Below are 9,542 nucleotides of genomic sequence, written 5' to 3'. Positions count from 1 at the left end.
GAAACCCGGGCAACCCTGAAATCCATTCCCGCAGCCCTAGCGCAATCGACCTCCTCGGGCGCCGGACGTCACGAGGCCGCGGCGTGGTTGCCTGGGAAACGCCCACGTGCCTCCGCAATGCTTCCCGGGCCTCGTAGTCTGTCCGCGGCCCCGCCTGGGCCAGTCGCGTGTAAGAGAACTACAACTCCCAGGAGGCAGCGCGGCGGAGGCGGGCGGGGCGGGGCGGGGCTTGGCGAGACCTGTGGACCTGAGTGCGGGGTCTCTGAGGCCGGAGGAAGGACATGGCGTCGCACACGGTCGGACCCCGGCTGCGCCGGCTCCTGGCGCCGCCGCTGCTGCTGCTCCCGCTCCTGTTGGTGCTCGGGCCCTGGCAGGTGGCGGGCCACGGCGGCAAATACTCGCGTGAGCAGAACGAGCCCGAGCGGCCCCCGAAGCGCGAGCCCGGTGGCGAGTTCCGCATGGAGAAGTTGAACCAGCTGTGGGGGAAGGCCCAGCGGGTGAGCGGCCGGGCCGGGGGCGCTGCCGGCCGGGTGGGGCTGTGGTCCTCCGGGAGCTGCGCGTGTCGCCTCCCCCTGCCCCAGCATTTCCGTCTTGACTCCCCGTGAAGTTCTGCAGTTCCTCTTTGGTGCATACGAGCGCTCGTGGGACCTGGACGCCTTCGGGTGTTGCGAGACCCCGGATCCCCGGGGTTTGAGAGAAGTCCTGCAAGGGGCCTCGCCCTCTTAGCTCAGGGTCACGTGCTGGCGGGGTGGCAGAGCGCCCGGGAGCAAGGTTCTGGGAGCTGCGAGCTCCTGTCGAGGGCTCTTGTCCTCACTCGGTGATTAAAACCGTTGAAGCGCTTGTGCTCCACGGCGGGGGCCCAGACAGGGAGGGAGGCTGTGTGTGACCGCCCCTGTGCCCTTATGGGCCGCCTGTGGCCGGTCCCCTTCCCTGGGGCACCAGGAGGGACCCTGGAGGGCGGGCCAGGGGTGGGTTTCACTCGCACACCTGGTGGTGGGTGGGACGTGGTCGTCCCGAGGGCGCCTCCCCGGAGCGCCTGGGGGTCTCAGGCCCCACCAGGGGCGGTGCCGCACTGAGGCTGTACACCGCCGGGTCTCCAGGGACTACTCCGCACACTGTTGCTCAGCCGGGGACCCGAGCTGTGGCCCATTCCGAGCAGTTTTGTTTTTTTTTTTAAACTGCTTTGTTGCATATTTAATGCACATATCCGGATGGGTTTGAAATGGAGTATGTTCACTTGTACCATCGCCACCGTCTACGCCACAAACACACCCCCGTGGTGCTGGTCTGGCGGTCATTGGTGGTCCTCTCTACTCTGAATGCTGGACACGTCCCGCTCTGCGTTTGGCTGCTACTAACTTGTTCTTTTCACGGGAGGCCTTGACGGGTAACTGTAATTTGAAGAGATATTGAAAGAATCCGGGGCGGGGGGAGGGTGCCGGGTGTTCGTTCCCACGGGACCTGGAGCAGGGCTCTGAGGAGTGGGGGCTGGCGGTCCCTCCCTGAGCCGCACGGGTGCCGGCTCCGGCTCACTCGCGGGCTGTCCGTAGCCACCCTCTGCCCGGGGGCTTTTTGAGGATTGCGGGCCCTGGGCACAGGCGACTGCTCTGCAGTCACGCTGCTGGAGGTTCCTTTGCTGCCGGACCTCCGCTTTTAACGTGCTGACGTCACCAGGTGGGGCAGTGCGCAACCCTGCCCCTCCGCAGCCGCCCAGAACCCGGTTCCCGAGTCCAGGTCTGGCTGTCCGCGGTGCACATCTTTGCCTGCCCGTCCACTTCACAAACAGGGCCTGGCTCTCGGCTCGCACCACGCGCAGCCTGCAGCCCGAGCGCACCTGCAGGTGGCGTCTGGAAGTCGGCGTTAAACTAGAAACCCCAAAGCACGTTTTTCTTCTTGTGGGTCTTTTATGAGCATTTAGGTGCCTTCTTGTTTCCAGTCAGCGCCGTCTGTAGCGGTGGCCGCCGCGCTGTGACCTGAGCGTTTCTTGTCACAGGCGGGTCAGGATTTTGAGGGTGGGAGAAGGAACGGAAGGACAGGAAACCCGAGGGGGTCAGGTTTCACACTTCTGTTCAGACTCAGAAGTCACAGCTGTTTTCTCCTGCGCTCAGAACCAGCACGAACCGGAACGCAGGCTTAGTGTGACCCCGGTGACTCGTCCCCTGGGGTCGGAGGCTCGGGAAGGGAAGAACCTGCCCAGTCCAGGGGCCCTTCCCTGCGGTTCCTTCTGGGGCAGCGGCCCGGTGCACACGTGTCCTCTCGCCCGGCGCCGTTCCCTCCCCCCGGGGAGCAGCCCTGGCCCCGGGGAGCAGCCCTGGCCCGCTGGCAGTGGCGGAGCAGCAGTCGGAGGGGCTGGTCCGTCTAAGAAGCAGAGGCAGTGCGAGCGTCAGACCGGGGGCCAGTGAGGGGTGGAGACCGGAGGCCCGAGGTCACACTGCTCTCCTTATGAAGGACTCCAGGAGTCTGTGCTTTCATCCCCACTGTGCCCGGGACCGCACGCTCGGCCCCGCTCCGCGTGACCTCTGGCTCCGGAGGCTGTGGGTACAGGGCCCTCGGTGCTGGCGAGCCCCAGTGTGCAGCCAGCCGGGGCGCTCTCCCCTCCCCCGCCAGCAGGGGGCGCGTGCCTCCAGCCCACACTGGCCCTGAGGGCTGACCCTCCCACAGGACAGGCAGGAAGTTGGGCACCCTGCACACCCAGCCCCAGGTGTGTCACTGGGGGTCCTTAGCGAGTCCCGAAGGGGGGGTGTCAGGTGTGTGAACTAATTAATATTTGCAGCCGCCAGTTTCATGGAACAGGCGAGAACCCTCACGTATCTTTTCCGCTGGGAGAGATGGTGTGGCCCCAAACCAGGCGGGGCGGCGGGGCGAGGCCGGGCAGGGGTGCGGCTCTCGGGAACTGGGGTCCTGCCCAGCCCCCCTCAGCGGGCGCCTGCTCACGAGGAAAGCTTCCCAGCCAGTGAGCTGTGGCGCTTTTTATCTTTAAGACGTTTCTCGTCAACTCGGCCTTCTGTCCTCTTTAATTTAATAATAGTCACGGTCTCACAGTACAAGAGCTGGTTTCCTCAGCAAGCCCCGCGTTCTGGCCCCTGCATCCCCTCACCCCGCTGGCCCGGGTGCCCCGTGACTGTCCCCAGGTTCCAGGGAGGGATGGTGGGGCATCCTCTTGCCTTCCCCACCTGTGCCTGCAGGCCCAGGCCGCTGAGGACAGGCGGCTCCCTGGGGACGCACGGTCCAGGCGAGGCCGGTGGTCCTCGCCCCTCAGGGCCGGGGTCCCTCCAGGTTCCCCTTCTGGACCATGTGCGGGACTTGGCAGGGCTGGGGCTCCGACCCCGAGTTCTGCCCAGCTGCCGGGGTCTCCGGCCGCCCTGTCTCCGGGGTCAGCCTCTCCCGGCCGGTGTCGTTGGTGCTGCTGCACGGCCCGTCGTCCCACGTCCCCACCCGTGTCCCGCAGCTGCAGCTGTCTCCCGTGGAGCTGTCCGAGCTGCACGCTGACCTGAAGATACAAGAGAGGGACGAGTTCGCCTGGAAGAAGCTGAAGGCCGAAGGGTTAGACGAAGACGGGGAGAAGGAGGCGCAGCTGATCCGGAACCTCAACGGTACCTTCCCTCCCGCGTTGTCTGGGGGCGCGGTCCGCCACCCCATAGTGGGGCTCGGTCTGCGGGCCGTCCTTCCAGGCGGCCTGCTTCCTGGCTTCTCAGGTGCCGGTCACATGGGGCGAAGGGGGACCTCAGCGGCATGGTCTGAGGGGTTGGTGGGTGTGTCTGCCTGTGCGACCCTGTGCAGGTGGGGCCTCCTGCAGTTCAGGGAGAGGGCTGGGTGGGCGTTGACACCTGGGAAGCCCCCAGGCTCACCGGTGAGTGCGGGAACACACACTCGTCTCGGCTCACTCTCCAGCCCTGCGGCGGTCTGGGCTCGCTGGTGCAGTAAGGTCCTCGGTTTGGAAGCTGTAGACTGCGTGGGGGGCAGGGCCTCCCTGAGGGGGAGCAGCCTGCCCAGCCAAGGGGCTGGTGTGCAGGGCATGCGCCCTGGGGCCCCCAGCGGGGCTGGTTGTATCCAGCAGGGGTCCGCCCACGGGAGGGGCTGGGGCCAGCTGGCAGGAATGGGGCGCAGAGCGAGGGGGGCCCTGGGCCAGTTTCTAGCGAGGACGGGACTGGGGGCTTGGAGAGGCCTGGGCACACCCACTCCCACCTAAGCAGGGAGCCCCGGGAGTGGGCCCTGAGTTCTGGGCACTGCACCCCACATGGCCGAGAATCGGCTCCGGCGTGTCCCCGAGTTGACTGGGGACTGGTGGGCTGGCGGGCTGGTGGGCCTTCCTCCCTCCCGGTCTCTAGGACTTGCACTGGAAGTTGCTGCCTGCAGTTTCTCCTTTAGAAAACCTTCGTCCAGCAGGGGGCGGGCTGGCCACGAAAAGGCCCCCAGCCACACCCGCCACCCTGAGCTCTGTCCCTCCCGCCCTCGCTAGACGTGCCTGAGAAGTTGGGTTTTGAAAACCTGCGAGATGGTTCTGCACACGACCCCACGGGCACGGCTCCCGGCCCAGCCGGGCCTGCTCGCTGTGGAGGCCACAGGGCAGCCACCGCTGTCGGCGGGGCCCTGAGCCGCTGTCCTCCTCGGGCAGCGTGTGGCCCCGGGGCTTGTCTTGTTCCGCTGGGTCCTGAGTGTCACGGGAATTCCAGGGTGGGAGGAGGGAACCTGCAGGCAGTGGGACGGACCTGGCCGGCGACCCCGGCCCCGCCTTGACCGCCAGCCTCTCCCCCCTAGTCATCCTGGCCAAGTACGGCCTGGACGGCAGGAAGGACGCCCGGGCGCTCAGCAGCAACTCCCTCAACGACGGGACCGAGCAGGACAGCTTGGAGGACCCCCGGCTGGAGAAACTGTGGCACAAGGTACCCCGATGCTTCCTGCGGACCCCGAGATGCGTGCCCTTGTGTCGAGAATTGGGGGTCACCTGCCTTTGGAGCTGCCCAGCAGCCACGCACAGGGGGTGGGGGTGCATAGCGCACGCCGCTGCTGGGGCTGCAGAGCCAGGCAGTGGTGGGGCACTCGCCTCGCTGCCCGCCGTCCGCCGGCTCCTGTCCGGGATGCTTTGTCGGGGCCACGTTGCGAGAGGTCAGGAGTGGGAGCTCTCCCACCGGCCTGTTGCCTCAGTCTCAGGGGCGGGGAGGGTCGGGCCCATGGGGGAAGGGGCTCCCTGTAGCCCCCAGGCTGAGCCTGGGGCCTGCGTTAACCCACGCTGCCCTGGGGCCCACGGGCAGGTAGGGCGCCCGAGGCGTGGACAGGTGAGCCCGGCCCGCAGCGGGCTCACTCGGCCGCCCCCTCCCCGCCCGCCGCAGGCACAGACCTCGGGGAAGTTCTCCAGGGAAGAGCTGGACAAGCTCTGGCGGGAGTTCCAGCACCACAGGGAGAAGGTCCGGGAGTACAACGTCCTGCTGGAGGCCCTGAGCAGGACGGAAGGTGCCTCCCCGCCCCCGCCCCGCCCCGTGGGTGGCTCTGGCTCCAGAAGGGGCTGTTGGGGGACACCGTGTGGGGGCCTCGTCTGCCCGCCCCCTTTTCTGGGGGGGTAGCGCCATGCAGGATCCCACCCGTCAGGGTGCCTTCGGCAGGCGCAGGTGCGTTAGTCAGACGGGGCGCTGCTTCAGGGCTTGCCACCGCCCGCTGCTCCCACGGACACCTCGTTCTGGCCGTGTGACCGCTGATGGCACCATTGTCTGGTCTCAGGACCCACCCCAGTCACGGGCTCCGACCCTCAGAAAGCCGACAGGCACCCAGGGGGGCCGGGTGGGCTCAGCGGGGCGGCCTCGGGCTCTTGGTGCGCTGACGTCCCGGAAAGGGCCGCATGAGAGCGAGGGCTCCCGGGTCCGCCCCTCTCGGAGGAAGGGGCTGGGAGAGGGACCCTCTAGCAACCTTGGGGCCCGTGGAAGGAGGGACACTGCAGCCAGACACGAGAGGACGTGTGGCCCCCGGTGACGCAGGGCTGGCGCCCCCCAGAGCTCCAGGAGAACGCCATCAGCCCGTCGGACATGAGCCGCGGGCAGGAGGAGGCCGGGCTGCACAGCAGGCACGCGGAGCTCCGGGACCGGCTGCGGGGCATCGACCAGGGCTACGACCGCCTGCGGAGGGTCAGCCACCAGGGCTACGGCGCCGGGGCCGGTGAGCGCGGGCGCGCGGCGGGCCGGGCTGCTCTCGGGCTCCGCTCTCCAGGAGTGCCACACGGCCAGGTGCTCGGCCTCCCCGCGCCCCTCGCATCTGTCGGGACAGCTGGTCACACTGGCCACAGCACCGCGTGCGGCGGCTCGTCTGCACCCACGCGTCCTTCTCGAGTCCCAAGCCCACTGCTCACCCGGGACCCGCCAGCAGGAGGCCTGGGAGGGGGCCGGTGTTCGGGACCCCCGCCTTCCGGCAGGTCCCGCGAGCTGCGGATTGAGGGCCCATGGGGAGGATGCCCCTTTGCTTCCCAAGGACGCTGCACGACACACACCCACCCACCCACATGTCTGCACATGCTCACACGCACAGGAGGCGCCTCCCGGGGCCTGTAGGAGGCCCCGCGAGTCTGAGGCCACCCCTCCCTCTCTCCGCCAGAGTTCGAGGAGCCCCGGGTGCTGGACCTGTGGGACCTGGCCCGGGCCTCCAACTTCACGGAGAAGGAGCTGGAGGCCTTGCGGGTAAGGACGGCGCCCAGCTGTGCCCCACGCGCCTGCCCGGTGGGAGCTTGTGCTGTCGCTGCTTTCCCTCCCTCTCCGCTGGGTGGCGGGCCTGCAGGGGAGGGGCTCTGGGCCGCAGGAGCCCGTGGGTGACTCAGCCGCCCGCGACGCCCCGCCAGGAGGAGCTGAAGCACTTCGAGGTGAAGGTCGAGAAGCACAGCCACTTCCAGAAGCAGCTGGAGATCTCGCACCAGAAGCTGAAGCACGTGGAGCGGCTGGGCGACCCGGAGCACGTCAGCCGCAACCGGGAGCGCTACGCCCTGCTGGAGGAGAAGACCAAGGAGCTGGGCTACAAGGTGGGTGCCCCGCCCCTGGACACAGCCTGCGGCCTCAGGCCCCGCCCCCAGCCCACGTGGGTGCCCGGCTTCCGGGTCTGAGCCTCGGTTTCCCCTGCGGAGGGGCGGGACCTCGGGCGTGCAGCCTTGCTCCTGCATGGACACTGCGCAGGCTGCCCTGGTGAGGGCGGGTGGGCGGGCAGGGCCGGAGCCGGTAATCCTGGCCCTGAACATGGGTGGCTGGTCAGTGGTCCCGAAGGTCCTCAGCCACTGGGTATCTCCAGAGCGCACGCAGGCCACTGCGCCCTGAGGGTCTGCCCCGTGTTTGGGGGAGTGGGGGGGCCCACACTGGGCCGCGGAGGGGGTGGGGACCCACTGAAGGCTGGAGCAAGCGGCCCCAGGCCAGCTGCCACCCTCCTGTGGGGCCTCTGGTCAGGGCGTGTGGGGTGGGCGCTGTCCGAGAGCCAAGAGGTGAGGGGCCTTTGTCCAGAGAGCCTGTGGTGCGGGTCTGGTGGGGAGGGCACGGTGCACGCGGGGGCCGGCGCAGGGGTGGCACAGGGTGTCCCCAGCGGGGCCGGTGGACTGGCCTCTGCAGGGCTGGGGCAGCGGGTGGGCGGGGGGTGGCCTCGCCAGCCCCTGGAGCGGCAGGGGTGAGGCCCTGCGGGAGCACATGGCCGTGCAGACTGCGCCTGCTCCTGGCTGAGTGTGTGGGGGAAGCCGAGTGCCGCGGCGCCTGCGCAGTCGACTCCAAAAGGGGCATCGGAACTCGAGGGCTCACAGGCGGGCAGGTTCGCCCGGCGCAGGCCGACGGGTGTGAGCGAGCGGGAAAGCCCGCGTGGGGGCCAGGAAGTGCGTGGACAGACTCTCGTTCCTGGGACCCATGGGAGCCTGGGGGCAGCTGCCTCCCAGCCGGCAGGTTCCGGGAGGAGTAGGCAGGGGCCGCCAGGGGTGCCGGGCCGGTGGCAGGACCACCGACGGGCCCTGGCGAGCAGCTCCTCTCGAGCTCTCTGGCGGTGTCCCGGCCACGGCCACGCTGCGTCGGTGACTGGGCTTTGGCGGTTTCTGGGAGTGGAGAACTGGAAGGCGGCAGGGCCGCGCGGTGACCCCGTGTGGCCGGGACGCGGGTCCGGGCCGGCCGTCTGTCCCTCTCTCCAGGTGAAGAAGCACCTGCAGGACCTGTCCAGCCGGATCTCGAGAGCGCGCCACAACGAGCTCTGACCCCCGGCCGGGGCCGCACTGCCGGGGGCGTCTGCGTGAACGGGGCGGCGGGAGGCTGCGGCGGCGGCGGACCGGTGTCCTCTGGCCGCAGCAGCGCGGTTTGCGCCTGGATCGTGCCGCCGCAGGTGCCGCGCCCTGAGGTCCTGCGCTGTCCCCACGTGTGATTCCCGAGGTCAGCGCCCCGGTGCCGCCTCCGCGGCTGTCCTCGTCTCGTCCCGCCTCTGCCTCCTCCCAGCGTCTCTGTGGCCGGCCCTCGGGCCCCTGGGCCCCCACCCGGCTGAAGGGCCTCCGGCCTCCCCCCACCCCAAACGGGCTCGGCGCTCAGGCCAGCTTGGGGGGGGGCTTATCCCCCCCGCCGCCTCAAGGAGCCTGCAGGCCCCCGTCTGGCGGGAGTGCCAACCATCACCCAGGACGGGGCTGTGACCACACGGCAGCTGGCATGGGGCAGCCGACGCTGCTCCCGGGTTTGAACCCGGAGGGCCTGACCCGTCAGGACCAAGTAGCTGCACTGCGGCCTGGGAAGCCCGTGCCCACTCATCTGGGGGACGGGGGCCAGGGGCCGCCTGCTGGGGCTTGTGTGCCCGGGTGCCATGCGTGGGCGCGGGCGGGGGCCACTGCCCGAGGCGGGGGTCTCATGCAGACCTGGGCCTCCACTGACCCCCGGGTCTGGGTGGGCTGCGGGTTTGTCTCCCCTGCGGCCTCGCGCCCCCTGCTCGTCCTGCAGACTGGCCTCATTCTGGCACCAGACAGGCCTGGTGGGCTCAGGAGCACAGGGGTGCAGGCGCGGGGTCTCTGCCACGGACCGGCTGCTCGGGGGCCTCTCGCGTCTCCACATCCGTCTGGGAACCTGCTGCTGCGCTCTGACAGGGAAGCCAAGCCCACTGGGTTGTCTGCAGGGCTGCCCTAGACCGGCTGGTCCCTCCATGGAGCCGACCGCACAGCAGCCCCGGGTCCCCCGCCCGGCCCAGTCAGGCCGCCCCCCCACCCCCCCCCCGGGAGCCTGGGCACCGTGTGCAGCTGCAGACAGCAGGCTTCGTTCCGTCTCTGGTTCGTCTCCTCCGGGTCCTCACGCCCTGTCCCCTCGGGCCCCCTGTCGGTGGTCCAGCCTCGCCATCAGCACGACAGCCCCCCTCCCCCGCCCCCACCGAGAGAGGGGACAGCGGCGCGGGCACATGGCCGCGTCTGCCACAGCCCCCTCAGGTCACCTCCGCAGCGGCCAGCCCTGCCGCTGGCGCCATGCGGGCCTGGAGTCTCCCTTGTGCCGAGTCTTTGGGTGAAGAACGCAGATTTAAAAATAGATATGGGCTGTTCAGAGTTTCTGGTTCTCGTGTCTTTATTTTAAGGATAC

General features: G+C 69.1%; 1 protein-coding gene across 1 annotated transcript; it reads left to right on the top strand.

Annotated features, from left to right (window-relative positions):
* The first annotated feature begins 221 nt into the window (after positions 1 to 221).
* On the top strand, positions 222 to 9,508 carry LRPAP1 (LDL receptor related protein associated protein 1). Its single transcript, XM_045834088.1, has 8 exons — positions 222 to 497; positions 3,449 to 3,593; positions 4,759 to 4,883; positions 5,331 to 5,451; positions 5,986 to 6,147; positions 6,580 to 6,662; positions 6,821 to 6,997; positions 8,132 to 9,508. Exons 1-8 carry the CDS (start codon positions 282 to 284, stop codon positions 8,192 to 8,194), a joined length of 1,092 nt encoding a protein of 363 aa, XP_045690044.1. The 5' UTR covers positions 222 to 281; the 3' UTR covers positions 8,195 to 9,508.
* Positions 9,509 to 9,542: the final 34 nt, after the last annotated feature.

This window comes from Phyllostomus hastatus, unplaced genomic scaffold, assembly GCF_019186645.2.
Source record: "Phyllostomus hastatus isolate PE091 unplaced genomic scaffold, TTU_PhHast_1.1 phas_contig_196, whole genome shotgun sequence".
Taxonomy (NCBI): domain Eukaryota; kingdom Metazoa; phylum Chordata; class Mammalia; order Chiroptera; family Phyllostomidae; genus Phyllostomus; species Phyllostomus hastatus.
Note: the sequence above shows the minus strand (reverse complement) of the source record. Positions and strands in the feature narration are given on the sequence as shown.

Excerpts from the sequence above, each read along its gene's own strand:
- LRPAP1 (XM_045834088.1), top strand. The coding sequence starts at position 282 with ATGGCGTCGCACACGGTCGGACCCCGGCTGCGCCGGCTCCTGGCGCCG. Across the intron at positions 6,663-6,820 it reads AGGAGCTGGAGGCCTTGCGG|GAGGAGCTGAAGCACTTCGA; the intron begins GTAAGGACGGCG and ends ACGCCCCGCCAG. Across the intron at positions 6,998-8,131 it reads CCAAGGAGCTGGGCTACAAG|GTGAAGAAGCACCTGCAGGA; the intron begins GTGGGTGCCCCG and ends CCCTCTCTCCAG.